The sequence below is a fragment of the Phalacrocorax carbo genome, chromosome 5 (genome assembly GCF_963921805.1).
Source record: "Phalacrocorax carbo chromosome 5, bPhaCar2.1, whole genome shotgun sequence".
In the NCBI taxonomy this organism is placed as follows: domain Eukaryota; kingdom Metazoa; phylum Chordata; class Aves; order Suliformes; family Phalacrocoracidae; genus Phalacrocorax; species Phalacrocorax carbo.
Window position 1 is genome coordinate 68,986,069 of NC_087517.1, and position 20,619 is coordinate 69,006,687.

General features: G+C 42.9%; 1 protein-coding gene across 1 annotated transcript; it reads right to left on the bottom strand.

Annotated features, from left to right (window-relative positions):
• Positions 1–1,339: 1,339 nt before the first annotated feature.
• On the bottom strand, positions 1,340–20,565 carry LOC104046926 (actin, alpha skeletal muscle B). Its single transcript, XM_009507164.2, has 8 exons — positions 16,080–20,565; positions 14,380–14,508; positions 10,077–10,187; positions 7,408–7,492; positions 5,699–5,860; positions 4,943–5,134; positions 3,503–3,684; positions 1,340–2,311 (listed from the first exon to the last, which is right to left on the bottom strand). Exons 1-8 carry the CDS (start codon positions 16,206–16,208, stop codon positions 2,168–2,170), a joined length of 1,134 nt encoding a protein of 377 aa, XP_009505459.1. The 5' UTR covers positions 16,209–20,565; the 3' UTR covers positions 1,340–2,167.
• Positions 20,566–20,619: the final 54 nt, after the last annotated feature.

Genomic DNA, 20,619 nt, shown 5'->3' on the forward strand with positions numbered 1-20,619 from the left:
ATTGTTAGGGAGGTATTCAGAGCATAATCATGCTCTTCCACACTGAAAAAGGAGTCAGCTGCGGGATGAGGATTCATATTCTCACCATTGAGAGCTCGCGTCTCAGCCCCAGCTGTGCCAGGAGCTAGAGATGCCAACCAAGGACTGAAGAGAACTTTGTTGTGGAGAATGAGAGGAGGAGACCCGGGGAGGGGAGACGAGAAGCAAAGCCTGAAGAACTCTTTCAGGTATGCGCAAATGCTGTAAACGTGCTCCTCCCTTGCCACTTACAAAAAAATACACCCTTCTAACTATGTTTTAATTTTTTTCCTGATTAACAAGCTGTAAGTATATATTGAAAGGATATCTTTTTTAAAAAATTGAAAAACTGAAGGAGATCCTTCATTTTCAATATTGAAACAACAACAAGTAGATTATTAGCAAACTGAATGGAATTTTGCTTTGATGCTACAGGGGACTGCAAATGTCACTCGGTCCCAGAGATTGGAGTACCCAGGTTTATGCCGTTGAACATCACACCAACAAGAGCTCAACATCCAAACGTCAGTTATGTCGCTTGGGCAGGGGATAAGGCCAGTTAACGTTGCTATTCCCATAAGCAGGGTGATTTATTATCAACTTAAGCAGCAAGCAATCATATAAGCTGAGACCAAGATAATAAAGTAAATTCCATTCAGAGGCTGAGAAATTTGCAATCATTTACATTTGCCTGAGAGGAGGTGGATACCAGCAGCTGGACCTGCCTGCTCTTCAGAAGTGGAAATGAAGGTAAGATCAATCTCTTTTACTTATTAGGCAGTGCTAGCTACGGCAGGCCTTTGAAGAATCCCTCCCTTATAGGTGTCTCAGCCTTTACCATTAAGAGGTCATTTGGGTGAGGAAATTAGATCACCCCGAATTGGAACCTGCAGTAGTAAAAAGATTCTTTAAAACATCCTGAGAGGCAATTTCAGTCCCGAAATCCGACTCATATCTTCCCCCCCATCGTTGGGAAGAGGATACTATGTTTACTGGCAAGAACGTGACAGGTTTGATTTAAATCATGAATGCACATCAAGCCCACCATCCAGAATCATACAGAACACACTCGCCTGGTATCTGAAACAGTAAAAGCTTCATGGCTGACTAATCTTCACACAGAACACCATGAAAATTTGTCATCCAGCAAGGTTTGGTTTTTTTAAATAGAAACTGTGAAACAATTCTGTTTTCATTTAAAAATTGCTTAACTAGAAAACTCAGAGGGAATGAAACCTTTTTCATAATAAAATTAAAATATAAATTAGTAATTATTATTTTATCTTTGACAGATAAACTAGTTACTATGAAATTAATGTAAGCCACAGCAGCCTTACATGGATAATTACACTTTTATTGATCCATTAAAGCCAGAGTATTTCAATAACATATTCAAAAGGTTATTATTTACTCTGCACTCATTAGCTTCGCTTAGCATAGCACATATGTAGCAGAAGTAAATGAAACATCAGTTAACTGCTTAGGAAGAGAGATGAAGAAAGCAATAACACATCCAATAAATTCGCCTGTTATACCTAAGTTCAGATGTACTGTAGCTTGACAAAGCTCCTTACGGATGGGAGCGGCGGTCACAGGGAGGCAAAGGTCCCCTGCCGAACAGCGGCAGGATACCATGGAAAGACACCCACACGGGCTCTGCTGAAAGAGCTGGTGCCCGCGTGCGCATCGGTGCCCACACAGATCCGCTGTATCCTCAGTAAAATAAAACCCCTTAGAACCACTTGACTGCATAAAATAAGCCTTCTCTGGTACCTAAATCTTGCGCTATGAGTTTGAAAGAATCCCTTACGTGCGTACGTCAGGCTTATGGTCGATTAGCAGAGACCAACACGCAGCATTGTGTGTCACCTCCTGGATGGCAGGACAACACTTACTAACGTGGGGGGAGGGAGGTCTATAACATGTCTTGTATAACCACTGTTACTAAACTTGGAAAACACCCAGCACTGAAATATTAGTCTCATTTTAGTGTCAAAAATTAGAAGTATTTGCTAATTCATATGACAACCATACAGCGTGGTTTTTTTAACCTGTGGAAGAAAGCCAAACCACCCTCAGAGGCGAACGAGGGCAGGTGATGTGTAGAGAAACAGCACTACTTATCACTGACAGTACATGATGGAAGTATTCAAAAGCACTTGCGATGGACAATCGAGGGGCCAGCTTCCTCGTATTCATCTTTACTGATCCACATTTGCTGAAAAGTGGAGAGAGACGCCAATATTGAGCCCCCAATCCAGACAGAGTATTTACGTTCCGGTGGTGCAATCATCTGGAAGAGAAGTGCAATCTGTTGTAAATAAAGTGACAAGCAGATAACAGAGTAGACATCTCTCTGGATGAACTAACTAGGTGAAAGTCTTTCCATCATAGAAGCACAACTCAGGGAAGCAAAGCACCTAAGAGGTAGAAAGGCTGCCGTATTTTGTCTTCTACCTCAAGTCGATTGAGATGCTATGATGTTACTACGAGCAGACAAATACGGCAGCCCATAAGGTATCTGCAGGTGGCCCATAACACAGCTACCAAAAAATGATAAACATATACGAATGACAATTAAAGTTCTGAAATATTAACCTGATTACTTAATCTAAGTAGCTTGTAAATAAAGACCACTGGGACAACACTACACAGAATGGTCTGAGCATTTTTTCAAGAATAAAGGAGTTCTTTTGTGTTAAAAAAAACAACAAACCCCGTTGAGATACGCTGACGCTGTGCATCTAGCTAAGCGCTACACGTAGAGCTAGGAGATCTCCTGCTGATCCCCCCCTTAGCTCCTGAATTGTCAAAACACACTGGCTGTACCCCTGCTTCTGTGTCCTCCTGTCTCCATCCCTGCCGCTCCGTGTCATGCCCACTCAATGTGCCGTCTGCTGCCTGATAAAAAGGGCCTCTCTATTTCACTATACATTGCCTTAAGTCAAGCCAAAAGGGTCCTTGCAAATAGCTAGCAAGCTGCAGACTTTGCACACTGCTTGGATTTTGGGTTTATTGTTTCACCCTTTTCACTACTGACTTTCACTGATACCTACGCCTCGAAGCCTGTAATATTCCCAGCATCTTCTCGCGTTGTTCATGCCCCCTTTAGTATTTACAGCTCCGTCTTCTCTACATTCATCCCTACCTCTCTTGTTGTGTTGTGGTGTCTTTCAAGTAGCCCTTTTCTCCCCCATAGCCCTGTTTCACTGGGAATCCCGCGGGACTCTGTCCCTTAACTGCTGTTTCACATTTTGTCAAAATGACCTCACCAGCTCCCATGGCTTCAGCAACCATTTTTATTCCAGTACCTCCCATACCCCTCTTTTAATTCTGCTTTGGCTGGTACAAGGAAAAGAGGTACTCTCCTAACGTCAGGACTGGGGATGCGATCCTGGACATTCTCTCACAACATTTTGCTTCGTGTATAAGAGCTAACTTTCCAACAAAAGCTTCCTTTGTAAGTGCGGGTGTTCCAAGTTACCTTGATCTTCATAGTACTTGGGGCCAAAGCTGTGATCTCTTTCTGCATGCGATCGCCAATCCCAGGATACATCGTGGTTCCTCCAGAGAGGACATTATTAGCATAGAGATCCTTACGGATGTCGATATCGCATTTCATAATGCTGTTGTAAGTGGTTTCGTGGATACCTGCAGATTCCATCCCTGAGTGGAAAAGTTTCAACATGTTATTTCTCTTTGTCCCCTTCTTTTTCTTACTGTTAAAATGAAAGGAAGGATCACTAGTCCAAGCTCTGTCCCATAAGAAAAGTCCAGGGGAATAAAAAAAAAAGGTCTGTGATGCTTAGGAGAGGAAGGAGAAAGACAGGACATACTCCTCACCTTCTCTGTGATCTCAGCATAGCAGTTACACAAGCAAAATACACTTGGGAGGAAGAAAAATCCCCATTACGATTCTGTTCGCTAGAAACAGAAGCCGACTTGGCACTTCAGTGAGCTACCTTGCTTTTGAGGCGTTTAATTTGAATGCCAGTACAGTGAAGTTAGCCTCGGGTACTATTTTTTTTGCTAAAGAAAAGGAGCCGTCCTGGGAATACAGTTTGAACTTTAAGTACTAGACTTTTGAACTAACTTAACATGCACATTTTGACAAAGATCTGTGATCCAGGAAATCCTGCCTTCTGTCGCTACATTTCTGATCCTGACCATTGTCAGGACCAGCTCTGATCCCCGACGCGCTTCTGGCAGCCAAATCCATCTACTGAAGAGAATTTCTCCTGCTGATGTTCAAATACAGAACTTGGAGCTATATTAACGCTTGAATAGTTTTATTTCTACATACAAACGGAGTTAGCTTCGCCATTTAGTTTAATGGAAATCGTGCCAAACTGCCTGCAGCCGTTTCGCTCAGTCCTCTGGAGTGGAATTTAAGTGGAAAGTAGGAGATTTGTGAGGGCAGTACGAGTTACCACATAAAGCGTCAGTCATCCACTGGATAGAATGGGAATTTTAACACTACAGAGAAAACTATTGGAAAAAAAATGTACAATTTGATTTTGTATGGCTAAATTACAGATTAGCATCATAAAATGAGAAACAGAAGCAGCATCTAGGTAAAAAAAATCCACATAAGCAGCACTGTGCAGTTATTTATCAGCCAGTCAAGATAAAAAGCATGATCTTCTGACAGCGCTCTAAAACATCATCTTAGAAACTCTGCTGCATTTATAAAAAGGCTGAAACCATCTTAGAATTCAGGTATTTCTAAACTGACAGGCATCTTTTAGCCCAGCAGCTGAAGCAGCAGCGTTCACAGCTTCTAAAGAACAGATGAAGCTACGTGTTTCTAAGGACATTTGAGGATAAATACCTCAGTTCCTACAGCTGAAGGCTGTCTACACTTCCTAAGAAATTATTTTTTCCATTCTCTGTCAAGTCCCTAGAAAATAAAGTCCTGTCCCACCTATGAAGGATGGCTGGAAGAGTGTTTCTGGGCATCGGAACCGTTCATTCCCAATAGTGATGACCTGTCCGTCAGGAAGCTCGTAGCTCTTTTCAAGAGAGGAGGAGGAAGCAGCAGTTGCCATTTCATTTTCAAAATCCAAAGCCACGTAACAAAGCTTCTCCTTGACATCTCTCACAATCTCCCGTTCCGCTGCAGACAGACAACAAGGTTTTGAGCAACACACGGTATGACAGCCAGGCCACAGATCTTCTCGTGCGTGTTTCCCTGAGTTCATGATGGTCGTACAGTCCCTTGGGTCCTGACCACTCCGTTGTATCTACAACATTACTTTCCCTTTGCGTTGCCAAATTTCCCTCATCGGCAGGTAAAAGATACAATATACTATAGAACATTGTAAACATTCATGTTTACATGTTTATGTTCCCAAACCTTCATCAAATCTCCCGAGGTTCAGCCGTTACCAGCTACTAACTTCATTCCTTTGTCTGCGGAAGAGCTACGATCAAACACAACAACTAGTTATATTTGGCAGTGACTTAGGACTTCCTAATGAGGTGGCATCCTCATCCTTGACGCTCAACATACACGCCGAACGCCAAAGCCAGGAAAACCCCACTAGCTAACAGGAACTGTTTCCCAGGCCAGCCCAGCAATAGGGTGTTTGATGCCTCTCGCCGGGTACACGCTTCCTGCGGAACAGGACAACTAACAGAGCAAATGTGTGCAAAGGGCATCCAAAGCACAGCTCGTTACCAGTGGTGACAAAAGAGTAGCCTCTCTCCGTAAGAATTTTCATGAGATAGTCAGTCAGGTCTCTGCCTGCCAGGTCGAGTCTCATGATGGCATGAGGCAAGGCATAGCCCTCATAGATAGGCACGTTGTGTGTGACACCATCCCCGGAATCCAAAACTATTCCTGGAAAGTGAAAGAAAAGGAGAAGTCGGTTATTTCCAACTGATACAGGGTCTCCACATACTCCATATTCTAACCCAAAACATGCAACAACAAAGATGCTCACGTGGCAATTGCTTCTGTCATTTCTATAACTAAAGAGCTGCCCACCTGAGATGAAATCATTAGCATGAATAAGCAGCAACACCACCAACAACCACCCCAATGTAACCACCAAAATAAGCCCACTACCATAACCCACAACCCGCCAAACCCCCCCAGGTCTCAGGAAATGGGTCAGCGGCCAAAGTCACAGAATATACAAAAACCACCAATATGCCACCCAAATAAACCATACACAGCACCAAGGCCACAAAAGAAGCCCCCAAACCCAACAACCAGCCACACCCTACCACAGAAGCTAGCACTAACAAAGCACAACCCCAAGAAAAGCACAAAATAGGTCATAGCAATTCCTGCTTGGCCTTTCTCCAAGCTCTGCGGCCCCAAAAAAAGACATGTAACATTCAGCAATTTGGTTGTATTGCTCTCGCTGAACGGATGCTGGCCATAACGGTCTCACACAGAGGCAGAGGCTTCCATTTCAGATGGCCCCTAGCACTTTACGGACATGATATAATGGACAAACTGTAAATAAAAATCTATCTATAAAATCATAAATTTGAATCTGCCAGTAAAATAAACCAACCCATTAGGGAAAATATAACAGCAGTTCATCTGTGCGCAGCCATGTTTCCTATATTCTTGGATAGGAAATGAAGTACATGTTTTCCACTCAAGACAAATAAAGCATTTCTGATACCAAACAAGCATCCAAATAGCTGAGTTTCAAACATAAAACACATATTTATGACAACTACAATTGCTGTAAGCTGGTGATCTTTTTATACTCATTTTTATTGTGGCATCAGGCTACAAAGATGCTATTTTAGTTTTTTTTCCCCAGTATATGAAGACACAAGGGTTGCTAAGAAGTAATTTATCGTCTCAATCCTAGATCAGACTCTAAATGGCAATAGAGCGAAAGAAGAGACCTCCATGCTAATTCTACTGATCGCTTAACAGCAGACATCATTAGGTGACTGGAATTCAATAATTAAATGGAATATTTTCACGTAGCTGCTGAATATTTTGGGGATTTGGGTGGTTTTTTGGGTTTTTTTTCTACTTGGAATGGAGCTTAACAATAGAGGTAGGTCTGAAGTACGAAGGAACTGTGTGTTTGGAACAATCTAGTTAAGACAGAGCCTCTTCTCTATGCTCTGCAATGAAGGGCAGTAGCAAACTGCATCGTCTTTTGCCGGTTCTTATAGTTGACCCACAGTCACCTGAGCTTTTGAAGCAGAGCCATAGATGACACCCAAACCTGCCATGAGGCTGAAAACAGCAAAGGGGTACTTGCACAGCACAGTGGGAAGCATTCGGTTCCCATATGGCGATCAGTTCTTCCTAATACACCGCTGGTGCATCACAACGAACACGTATCTGTGTGCGCGTACGTGCGCATGCATCCACGAGAGATGGAAAATACCACTCCCGGAAAGACTCACCAGTCGTTCTTCCGGATGCATACAGAGACAGCACTGCCTGAATTGCGACATACATGGCTGGCACGTTGAACGTCTCAAACATAATCTGGAAGGAAGAGTTTGAAAACCTTTAGGATCTACATTTACGGGTATCTGAAAAGACAGTTTTGGGTTTTTTTAATGAATACTGCCAGTTACTGAACCTCCTGAACCATGGTGGTTCTCTGAACAGCAGGCTATGTTTTCTTCAGAATTTCCTTTAAAAAAAACTCAACCAAACTAAAACAAAACAAACAAAACAACCCACTGAAGTCAGGAGGTATCTTTCCGTTGACCTCAGACTAGGTCAGTTTCTTACTGATAATATTAATTGAAGATGACACCTTGGGATAACTTTTTCACCCTGACAGCAGGACTGCAAGAATGCAGCAACCTAAGGTGTATATAGACACACACACACACACATATATATATGTATTAAAAATATGTATAGAAGACCCAGCTGGAAGAAGCCACAAGGAATAATCTGTCTATTCCCATCTCAAGGAACAATCAGCCATCCCTGGCACAGCTTTGGTTCTGTCTCAGAAATTCCTCTGCTGGAGCATCCACAGATTCCTCCACCAAACAAATCCAGTGATACGCTGTACTTAACGATTATCAGGGTTTTCTTGGTGTCTTCCTAAAGCCTCACTTGGTCTAGTTTATACCCATTACATCCCATTCTGCGTCCCCAGCAAACACAAAAGTTTCTCTTCTCTTTATGGTGACCTTAGCCATATTCTCTTGCCTCATCCCCCACCTCCTCCACTCAAAGCGGCTCCAGCTCTTTCCATCTCCTGTGTCAGTTACCCTGCAATTTTATCCAGGCAGACGGAATAACATTTGTTGCCAGCTGGACTTCCACTGGAGCTCTGCTAAGAAAAACCATTTAGGGCACACAGTGAACTAGCACACTCTGGACAGCCCTACGCGCTGTATCCCTTCTTAAACCGGTGCCACCTGCCCCGGGCAGCGCTACCCCATCACTACTCCTGCTGCTGCGGCCACATTTCACAGGATCATAGAATCACTGAGGTTGGAAAAGGCCCTTAAGATCATCAAGTCCAACCATAAACCTAACTCTGCCAAGTCCACCACCAAACCACGTCCACCTAGGTGCTACGTCTACACATCTTTTAAATACCTCCAGGGATAGTGACTCAACTGTCACCGTTGTCCCCGTCAGACCCACCGACATCAGGGGGTTAAACTTAAACTTTGAATTTCATAACCTGATACCTTTGCCAACGGAGTCTACTTTTAATGAAAAGTATGCTTTTGATTAAAGAATACACAAATTACCGGTATTTCATAGTTAATTAGTGTAATGAATTTAATGCAACCAGTAATAAACAATAAGCCTTTAAACAATCTCGAAAACAGGATTTATCATTACAGTATAATGACAGAGAAACAGCCCTAGACATGCCTACTGTATGAACCACACCTCCTGGTTGTTATAAACTAGGCTTTTCTTATGGTCTGTTGTTGTTTATTATCTCCCAGTTGTATTATCTCCCAGTAATGTGTGCTGTCAAGCTCACTATCTAATTAGTTTATTTACACTGTTGCTAAATTGACGCATAATCTTCCTATTAAATATATGCCAAAAGTGGGCACAAAGGGCCACATCTAATTTTCTCAGGTGATTTTATATCTATATCTGTATTTCAGTCACACTTACTTCTGGTGACATCACTGGCTAAATTTATAATGTGGACTTTTGACCTCAAGGCTGCTCTAAAATATACTCACTTCAGAGGACACCGTTTGGTTCTGACCCGAGTTTGCTATATCAGACCAGGTGTGTCAGGCAGAAACATTTAGCAAAGCATCGTTTAAGTCTGAACGCTTCGGACAACTCATCTTCCCAAGCCAGCGCAAGCATTCCAGTTTTTGAACACTTTTTCCCAGATCCCTACAGAAGCGCTCCAGCTGGGAGCTCCACAAAGTCACCTGCATGACGGCCCTCAGGCATCTTTATCCAAATCTTCTAAAAAACCCCGCAATTCTGGTACGATAACTAGCATTTTGTCTGATGCAAAAAGGCCGATAAAAGGACAGTGTTCGGGTAGAAGGCAGAGCTGGTACAGCACGAGCTGAGGAGTTGGGCTACTACAAGTTGAGCGCTCTTGGTGGCCAGAGGTAGGGACGTGAAAGGCGTCACTGATCCAAAACTCACACAGGAGCGTGATTCAGCGGGTACACTGAATTTAAATACAGTTTAAATACAGATTTAAACACATCAACAAGACACAACTCCATCCAGAAAGTTACATGAGTCCTGGGTTAATGTTACCTACACGCCGAAACTCCGCACGATAAGCCACCTTAGCCTCCAGCTTCCCCACTTCCAGAACTGAGCACACACAGTCTTGTGAACAAAGAAAATCACTTCAAGCTTTTAAGAGGCTAGTTCCATATATCGCGCTGCCACACGCAAGCACAAAACATTTTAGGCCATCCAGAGAACTTGTGTGAGCAGCAGAAACTCTTGCTCTCCCCCCATGGCTTCGCCAGCATGCTAACCCATGCTAGCCCTTAAGTGTTACCTCCCAGATTAAGAAGGAAGTTGAATACCCAGGACTGTTTCTATTTTTAGCTGCCTCTGTGGAGGAACAATCCGCGGCACAGCATTCAGATGTTACCTGAGTCATTTTTTCACGGTTGGCCTTGGGATTCAAGGGGGCCTCGGTCAGCAGGACGGGGTGCTCCTCCGGCGCAACCCGGAGTTCGTTATAGAAAGAATGATGCCAGATCTAAAAATGAAAATCGCTTTAGGAAAGTGTTCTGAAAAAAGTCATTCCTTCTGTCCACAGAACTACACAGAAAGCTTTTCAAATACAGTCTGAGTCATAATTTTTTTACAGACACATTAAAAACAGGCCGAAAGCATGCAACAGCAAATCTGCCAAATTCAACCCTATTTTAGAATCAAAAAACCCATTGGTTTTTAACTGTACGTAACAACAGAATATAACCTACACAGCGGAGCCCCTCCAGTTCGGACTCCCTAAACAGAGCATAGATCGTCCTCTCTAAGCAGGGCACTGGTTAGTTCCCACCCCTGGTGCTCTGATACAGAAGCCGAGCTGAGCACTGAGTTGTCAGACCTGGGATGACTTCTCCACTTCAAGCTGCTTGGAGACCGATCCAGTTGCAAGTCTTTGGCAAGATGCTCTTTAGAAATCTAATTATTTCCACAGAAGCAAAAGGCCCTTTATGCCACAGCTATTCCATCCAGTAAATCCTGAATCAAACTCACTCTTACTATAGAGTAACTAATTTCTTAGTCACAAGTCCGTAAAGTACTGTCGTATTTTGTCATGTTGGAAGGTGCTACCTGTACCAAAGGATGCTGGCTTCGATTCTCTGAGGACCATGGCTGTGAGGAACTGAAGGGAGTTTTTTCTTGATGCCAGCTCAAAAACAGACTGTTCAGTAACACGATGAAATATTTCTCATCATCTTGTTCAATTCCTTCCTACCCTTATTTCTTTTTGTTTTCTATTTCTAAGCATATTCCAGCTTTGCCTGACGCACGAAGTTTGCTTCTGAGCACAAAACATCAGGACAATTTTATGAGTAAGTTTATTTGATTAATATCCTACAAACAAGTACTGTTATGCTCAAAAAATGAACTTAAGTGGAAAAAAGATCTTATCTAAATCCAAAGCACCTACAAAGTCAATAGCTGTCGGAGTTGGAAAAAAATGTCAATTCCATCTCAGCCCCTTAGGAAAAAAAATAACATATCAGATGTTTCCAGAACTGGGGCTTGGGACGCTGGGCCGTCTCCCATTGGAAGGTTTAGAATACAAACACAGGAAGAAGTTGAATAAAACAGAAAGTAATCATGTAGAAGTTAAAAATATAAATCAGATCTAAGAAGAAAAAGACTGCCATTTCAGACAGGAAAGAACTAAGGGAAGGAAAGGAAACCTCCGTGCTTACAGAGTAACAAAGCGCTGGCGATTCCAGCAGTGAGGAAAGCAAACCTGGACTCGAATAGCAGGACCCTGCCTAAACCTCAGGCAATTCGCAGGTTTCTCCTCAAAACCAGGCATGACTAGGCACTGTACAGCCCCTTGACCTAATGATAACCGTAATGTTAATGGATAATGATATTCTACAGGAAACAAAAATAGCTCAGTGTTGGATTTTATAGGTCATGAGAATTAAATGCAAGCAGCAAGCACAATAACAAAGAGAAATTACTGCAGAAGAATTATTCCAATGCTTATATTAAACATTTACACAGTCACCAGAGCCAGAAAACACCCCACCACAATGCCTTCCCTCCCATACGCTGTCAGCCCAGATGCTGTGAACAAATGAACAGGGATGTACAATGCCCTGTATTATTATCCAGCGGAAAACAGAGCAGCCCCAATTTGAATATTGTGAATTGAAGCACAGGAGAAGAAGAATGCTTCATTTCATCGCCTACACGCTCTCCTCCTCCATTCACACGAGCGTCTGTGCGTCCTGCAGCATCCTCGCTCTCGCACACATGCACACTCAGCCTAATCTTCTGGTGACCCCCCCCCTCCCTTTTTGTAATGTGGGGATGGTTGGGCAATGCATTATCATGCCTTTGTCCCATTTTTGGCACGTTACCCAGTAATTCTCTTGGTTTTTCCACATCATGATGTTTTTAGTAGCACAATTTCCAAGCATTGGAAAGAAATTGGTAGTTTGGATCAAAATTATGCAGATGGTTTAAAAATCTTGGTGCGGGGCGGGGTGAATATATATGCACATACAAGGGAGATTCCCTTAGCATCAAAACTTTAGGAACCGCATTTCAGAACTTCTCTCAGCCGTAAAGTGCGCTCACACGTGTGTACATGTGTTCGTGTCTGTGTGTGTGTTACAGAGCTTCAGGGGAAGCTGAGATATATGACTGAATCAGGGAAGTCTGTATATTAAAAAAAAAATAAATGCTTTTTTTCTTATTTGCAATAATCACAAAAGTTAGCAACGCTGTTTCTTGTCTCTTCCCTACCGCTGCCCTTCTCTCGTTGCTTCTTTTTTCCGTTGGCTGCTCATTCCCTTGAAAGCAGCCTCCGCTTTCGGTCCCGCTCGGCTCCTGGGCTCAGCAAGACGCCCAAGCACAGCTCGGCGTTGGGGCGTCTTTGTTAGCCACTGCGTGTTGCAAGCCGTGTGTCGGAAGGTAAGTTTGGGCAAGGGACCCACTTTCACGAGTAATTCCTTCATCCGTTTAAGTGACAAAGAGAAGTTCCAGCTACAAGAACCCATGGAGTACCTGACCATTAGTGGAATTGCAGCACTGCCTGAAGCCTCCACCACATAACACCCCTAAAACCAATCAATCTCCCACGCATTTACACTACTGTAAAGCACAGGCCACCTTTTTTATCTTCCCTAATTGCTTTTCCTAACTAGATTTTAGATAGTCTGGTCTAGCATCCAGCGCTACCCAGGAGAAGAACACATACCAGCATGTGTTACACAAGGGACAATATCCAGATGCAGAGACCAGTCGCTGAGGGAAGAACATAAAATAGTGACCTCCGATTTTATTCTAATTTTTTTCTCCTCCTCTAGGGAAATGTAATTTCTTGCTGAATGCAGAGGGCAGGAAAGTCATCAGGAAGAACAACATAACGGGACGTATAAGGTAGAATTTCTACTCTGCAGAAATGAGCATCCTGTCCTCCCAGCAAGCAGTGCAATAATGAAATGCAAATACTATGCTTCCATCTAGAGGAGTAGGTGGGAAATTTACTTCCAAATATGAATTGAGGAACTCCCATTGCTCCTGAATCGACTTTGGTCTGTTCATCTGGAACTTATCTGTGCTTATCAGTTTGGGTCCACGAATATGACACAATAACTGCCTTTAGCTATACGTATTCGAGCTGTATAGGCCTCGTCTCAGCAAGCGTGAGTACAGAGCACCACCGGCCCCGTGTCTTCCTTTCCGTGGTATTTTCCACAGGAAAACATTACTGGAAACATTTGCTTGTGGAGTTTCCTTCCCACACCATCCCACCCGGAGATGAGAAGGGACTGAACCGCAATCCTGTCTTTGAAGACGACATACGGTATTTCCACACACAGACTCAGATGCTTCCTGAAGACACCAGGACATACGGGATATCAGAGATATGTAGCAGGGTGAGATGGCCCTGCGGGCTCCTCCTGCCCCTCCAGCTTCTCCCATGAGCCCACCTCACCGCCTGCGCCCAGTCTGGGACATCCTTAAGTGGGCATTTCACAAAGAGGTCACCGCACCGACCGCATGCCACGAGGCAAAGTCAGGCTGGACGGAGAATAGACGCCTTTGCCCCATCCAGACATTAAAAGCTAACTGGAATTGGGAACAGAAAAACATGCTTCAGGGAAAAAAATCTCACTCTCAAAAAATCAGAATAGGGACAGGAAGCCCCAGCCTGCCTTTTCCTCTTGAACTGACAGCGAGAATGTCACATGTAATACAAGATGTGAGCATCACCCATCTTGTTCATGCAGGCAAGTACTGAGGAGGGAAAATCACCTCTCCACCTCACAGCTTTTGCTCCCAATATCAAGGTAATGCATCTTTAATATTCTCTGATTCACCTCTAATGAATCACAACCTGGTTGGTTTTCTTTTTTCACTTTAGCTACTTTCTATCATTGTCAAACGTTCTGCCTCAGTACGAACCTGAAGACCGAAAACAGTGTGTATAAAGCATCAAATACTTTTATAACATACTGCCAAATCTGAGGAGTAATAAGCAATTACTTTTTTGAAAGAACAGTAGTTCTAGAAGTGCTGAGACCTGACCAACACCTGTACTAGCATAGTGCACCATCCCTTTACCTATACTGCAATTACAAATTCTTCAAGGCTTTTCCCTTTCGTTTCCAAGGTTAACGGCAGATTGCATGCCTTGGATAAGACGTTACCTCAACAAAACTGCATTAAAAATAAACACCCACCTTTTCCATGTCATCCCAGTTAGTGATGATGCCGTGCTCGATGGGATACTTCAGCGTCAAGATCCCCCGTTTACTTTGTGCTTCATCCCCTACATAGCTGTCTTTTTGACCCATTCCAACCATAACGCCCTGCAAAGTATATTAATTCTAATATTAGGGCAGTAGATCATGCCTATCAGAGACAGGATATAATTTCTAAGTTAAAACTTCACATGAAATATTGTACCTGCTACTGCTCTTCCAGAACGTCCCCCCAGAACGTGCAAGGAGCTAAAATGTGAATGCATTGGTAACCACCTACTCTGTACTAACATCCCCCCTCCACCCACCAGCAAGAGCAAGGCAGCTTCAGAAACAAAGGGAGGCACCTCGGTGCAACCAAAGCCCGTGCAGGAGCCCGGCCGAGCACCACCAAACTCGTGCCCCTCCGCAGGGGATGGGTCCTTCGTCACTGCACAACGGAATAAAGGGAAGGAATTGTAGGTGGAAAAGATATAACCTCCCTAGATTTACGTCATGTCTTTGCTTGCCCTTTCTGTCTATTGCTTTTAAAAAGTGAGATTCCCCTTTGCTGGAAGTGAAATGGTATTAAAAAATACACATTTTCCAAAAAAAGCATTAATTCATATAAAAAACATTTTCTAAAAGAAAACTTATTAAGTAATAGTTTTACCAACTTGATCATGTTTGCATTAGGAAGCCTATCACGATTGCCCCAAATAATAGAACAAGATACGAGGTACAATATTATTCATCAACTAGGATAAAAATAATTAATTTTTCTCACGGATACATTTTCATTCCACAGATTCTATAATACAGCTGCCGAGCTGCTAAACTGCGCAAAATTACATGCCAGCTCTAACCACTACTAAAAGCCAATGAACAATTCGAGAGGTTAAAGAATGGACGCGTTTTCAACCACTGATATTCAACTTCAGCAATTCACAGAGGTGTTTAAAATGCATTCCTTAAAATACTTAATATTTTACACCTGTCATACCAGGCTTATTGAGCTCAGCAAAAGAACACACAGAACTTCAGGGAAGGGTTTTTACAGCCCAGAAAATTAAAATCTGACTCAGATATTAATAAAACAAACAAAAATCTGCGTCTTCTATTTATAAAGGAACTATTAGGAAATTAATTGAGCAGAAAGACCCTTTCCAAGGTCAAGAAAAGCCACATTTACCCTTTCCTGTCCTGTTTGAGTCAATACAGGGACATGCTAGAGACCCTTCTGGAATTTTATCGGGCCATACTGTTGCTTAATGGAACAATAAGAGGAACTTTCCCCTATTATTCGTTTGGTTTCTCATGCTAGGAATGTTCTGCCTTTTTTCTTTGTATTAATACAGCAAGTATTAACTAATCCAACAAGTTGGGTTGTTGGGATTTTCCGTAAGACACCTTCATATCGTTAAAACACTCATGTCCTTTTATAGTCAACATTTTATGGCTGAAGAACACCTTTTCCAAAGGACCAATAAATTTACCTCATAGTATTAAAGATGTGTAGCTCAATCCTCCAGTTCTTAACAAGCTAAACCACAAAGGCTGATGGGAGTCTTCCCTGAATAAATGTGCTGCTTTATCACCACCACATCTAAAGTCTCAAAAAAAAAAAACCACAAAAACCCAAAACCAACCCAAAACAACCACCCAAACCAGACAGCACTTCCATTTTGGTACCAACTGACCTGATGTCGAGGCCGTCCAACGATGGATGGAAATACAGCTCTTGGGGCATCATCTCCTGCAAACCCAGCTTTGCAAAGCCCAGAGCCATTGTCACACACGAGGGCGGTGGTTTCATCGTCGTCGCACATAGCGCCTCAATTTTGGCTGAAAAACAGTAATTTGGGGGCGGGGGGGAAGGAGACGGCAAGGAATAGGACAGAGGGACTCTCCATCATCTAGAGAGCAAACTGCTGTAAAAAGAATGATTTTGGAAAAGAATAAACCTGAACAGCAGAGTCTATGCTAAAGCCCCAATCCTGCAAAGCATCTTAGGTGTCCACATAAATTGCGGCTTGACTAGGTTTTACCGAAACACATTTAACAGGACATACAGCATTAGTTCCCAAAAGGGAATCTCCTCCCCGGTAGCCTCGAGGGGTCCTGAGATACTCTGTTAATTGGCCTCGTGACCATGGGACAAGTTCAGCTAGAGGATACACACTCAGCTCTGCTTGGACTTCAGCAAGCGTAACCCCGTCTCTTCCAACGCTGAATTACCTTCTAGAAATTTCATTTGTCAGAAATGAATTCACCATATGCACTTAGCAGTCAGAATGTTAGTAGTTAGATGACAAATAAAAATCCCCAAGCATTCATTATTTCAAACACTGCGGTTGTTCCCTAGTGGCGTGTTTAAATTTGCCTTTTTCTTAGAGGGTCATCATCAGTCTTAAACAAACAACTAAAAATAACCCCCACGAAGAGTTTCACGGAAGCGTTTGCTGCGTGTGTTTAAATGACAGCTCCTGTGTAATGTGAAGTGCTCACTACAGGACCCATTCCATATTTGTAAGTGGCAAATATGGAATTTATCTTCCGTATTTGGAAGATAACACTTATCGAAGTGGTTATTCTGGGAAATAGAACAAGAGGCAGCTGGCACAACCTTCCAGGAACAACTCAACCTCAGGAGTTGGCCAACACATCAGACGAAGTCCTGAACTCATTGAAATTCATGGCAAAACTCCCACCGAGGGAGGGCCTGGACTTCACCAAGACTTCTGTTTCGGATTCCTTGGTTATTTTTAGGACTGTACGATTGCCTCTTTAGGCAGTCAAGGAGAGGGAAGGATTTTGGGTTTCCTTCTCTGGCACTTCACTCGGTAAGGAAGGGTATTTCAGAAATGGGAAAGGAATGAAAAATAGCACTTGTCCCGCAAAGTTCTGGTCCTTAACAACACAAAAACGTATTGATCATAATTTTTTAAATGAATGCAAAAATGTACTTGACTTGTGATGGCTTTGCAGTTCCACGCGAGCGCTGTGTGTGCAGGCAGGCCAGGAGCGGTGGCAGAACAGCCACCAGCATTAGCATCTGCCCAGCAACCGATGCGGGCTGTCCTGTTCGTGGAGTTTAAAGTATCTCGGGCTCTTCAGAGGATCCCTGCAAGAATGCCAAAGTCCCTGGAGGTTTATCAACAGGGGCAGGTTGGGTTTTTGAAGTCTGAGCTGCACAAAGTTCCTGGTGTTCAATCCTTTCCCGTGTGCTTTACAAAGCAAGGCTGTGACACGACTGATCCCAACGCTTGCAGGCAAAATGGAAGCACAGTTTGAGAATATGGCATTATTTTAAATAAGAAAAATCATTTTAATTCTCGTTGATGCGCCTGTGACTGAAAGATACTTCTTCCCATAAGGAACCAGAATAATTGTCTCACATGAATTTGTTAACAGCCTTAACATAGCAATGTTTAACCATTAGTTCTAGCAGCTGCTATTCTGGAACATTCGTTCATGTTGCCATGAATTGTTATTTTCTTCTAAAACCCTCAGGAAAAGGCGCTTAGAATGCAATAAACCAACCATTTACCAGCAGCATCCAACATTACAGAACTGCACCCAGACTGACTTCATCAATGTAAAACAGAAGGAAGCTCAGTGCTTAAACACATCTGAAATGCCGTCAGATGAAACGCTAGAATTTAAGAGTAGAGAGTTTTAAAGCAGAGAAATGCTACAAAGCTCCGGGAGCTCAGCATCGCTCCTTGCCTCTGAAGAAAGCTGGACAGGACCAGCTTTAATCCTCCGTGGTAAGAAATAATACCCCCATGCATTCACCCCCACAGCATTTTGTATACAGCCTCACATGTAAAATCGAGGTCAGCGCAGCCTTACTGAGAGGAACACAACGCGGGGACAGCCCAGCTGATCCGCACAGGTCACGCTTCGGAGTGCCGGCAGCAATTGCTTTACACTTTCACTCACTATTGATTAGATTCCAGAGAAGCCGCTGACACTTAGTAGTAAAACCAATGGCTGAATTTGGTCCTTCTTTTTTCCCCCCGCCTGCCCCATTACCTTGCTTTATCCTTACTTAATTACAAGGTGAAAGAACGGACAAAGAGCACTACTTAAAATTGGCACTGATTTGAGTCATGTTATTCCTTTATATCTGCTGAATTTATAGGTTTAATAATCCTTTTCACAAAGCAGCTATTTGGAAATCTTTTCACCAGATGAAGTTCCTAAATAAATTTCCTAAATTTGCTTTATTTTTAGTTTCAATTTTTATTTTTCTAATTCCCTGTGCTAAATTAAATAGAATTAAGAGAGAGCTTCCTTGTGGGTTCTGCAATAGGCCTGATGTCCAGACAGCAAACCCTCCTGAAGTGTTCTTCCAGGTTTCAGATAGACTAAGGAGGTTTCATGGCACACCACTGCTCCTTCCAGCAACGAGGAACGGCTGCACATTTCCCTGCAACCACGCAGTCAAACCTGAATTACCTTACACCAAGAGACCCTTTGGAGCTCCTCCAAAGCCTGAGGCAAACCGCATCCAAGTCCAGCAAGTGTGCAAATCCCCGAAGTATCTCACACCAAGCGAGGCAAAGCATTAAAATCATGAACTGTAACACGAAAAGAACTCAGGGCAATACTTACCCAGGAAACGGTGTTGATTTGTAAAAGCCTCTCTGTAAATGACATGATCTCACCTTCCATTACATTTATATCAGCTTCTGGAACGGAGGTCACAGAATATCTACACGTGTCAAGCCATTTTTGGAAACTTTTTTTTCCAGTTTGTGCTTATCGCAGTGACAGCCCAAAGGCCTGGATAAATTAGGGCAGAATTTCTCCCACCTCTGGATCCTTTCCCACTTGCTAACTTGCGACATGACAGAGGGTTGTTTTCTCAAGACAAAAATCCCTCACACCAAATGAGCACGACTGGAAGGATTTGTAGGCCCGCTGTTGTAGCTGGAAAGCACTCTCCTTCATCAGAACACAATTAGCCAAGAATAGCTCGTTATCGTTCTGTTAACACCCATCTTCAAGCTGGAAAGGGAAAAGTCTTACCATGTACAGTACTCGTGTTTCAACTGTACTTGTTTGTTTGTGTGGCGCAAAGACTGAAAATAGCTGACTTACCTCAGTATTTGGGTGACACTATGGCTGAAAACAGGGACTGAATCAGCAACCAGCCGTTCAAGAGATGAGCCGCTACCATTTTACAAAAGAAAGATATCTATTACACAGGAATATATTGGATTTAGATAGAAATCCAGACCTTTACTAGACTAAGAAACATTAAAGAACCATCAAAAGGTGGCAGTTGACAGGATTTACCTACAGTGGTAGCTACGGCGGGCAATATTTCCCGTTCCACATGACAAACACAAGTGATGCCGAACATCAGAGATGATTTGGTGAACGTTAACTCTGCAGACGTAAATGCCAACCAATGCCTCTTTCTCATTTGCCACGCGACCGCGCAGCAGACCTCGCATGCAAGAACCCTTGGACCTTAAGCAGGTAATTCACTAACGTCCCTTCGAATTCAACCGTGTTATCTGCCCATCAGTAAAAATGACGGAATCCTTCCATTTCCATACTCATTAGGTCCTTTTCCCCCAAGATTTTAGGATTTTAGTCTAGCAGAGAGGAAATCAAATGGCTACTCCTTTTTTGTGACTTTATGTCTACTCCTTTAGACTCGGCTTGTTCTGACTGTATCTCATTTTATACAGACGTGAGTGGAAATGCAGACAGAACAGCAACAACCAACAATACAGAGCGTACAAACAACCTTCCAGCGGCCACAGCTTTCTCAAACAAGCTATTTTTTCAATCAGAGAAATAGTTGTGCAGCTTCAGAGAACATGGATGTATTAATACACAGTGCGTAACACTTTACCACGTCTACAGGGACTGAATACAAATCTTCTGCTTCTTACAGCCTCTTAGCTGAAAACGCACCCTTTGTTCGTTTGTATCTTGAAGCTCAAACACATAAAATACATAAGGCTGTGTCTTTCTAAGCTTGAATTTCACGTGTTAAACAGCTGAGTAACATTTTGTCCCAAAGATACGCAGAACTAAACCAAGACAAGAAGTGCAAGTGAATTAAAAAAAAACAACAAAACAAAACCACCAAACAAACAAAAAACCCCACGAGAAAAGCTACAGAAATTGCACCTTTAAACAACAGTAAAGGGATATAAGAAGCTGGAGGCATTTCTTCAGGTCATCTCAGTTGTGAGTCTTTAGTGACTCTTTAAT

Coding starts and splice junctions, on each gene's coding strand:
- LOC104046926 (XM_009507164.2), bottom strand. CDS start 16,208: ATGTGCGACGACGATGAAACCACCGCCCTCGTGTGTGACAATGGCTCT. Junction 14,509..16,079: donor TTGGACGGCCTCGACATCAG/GTCAGTTGGTAC, acceptor TATACTTTGCAG/GGCGTTATGGTTGGAATGGG. Junction 3,685..4,942: donor CTTCCAGCCATCCTTCATAG/GTGGGACAGGAC, acceptor TTTTCCACTCAG/GGATGGAATCTGCAGGTATC.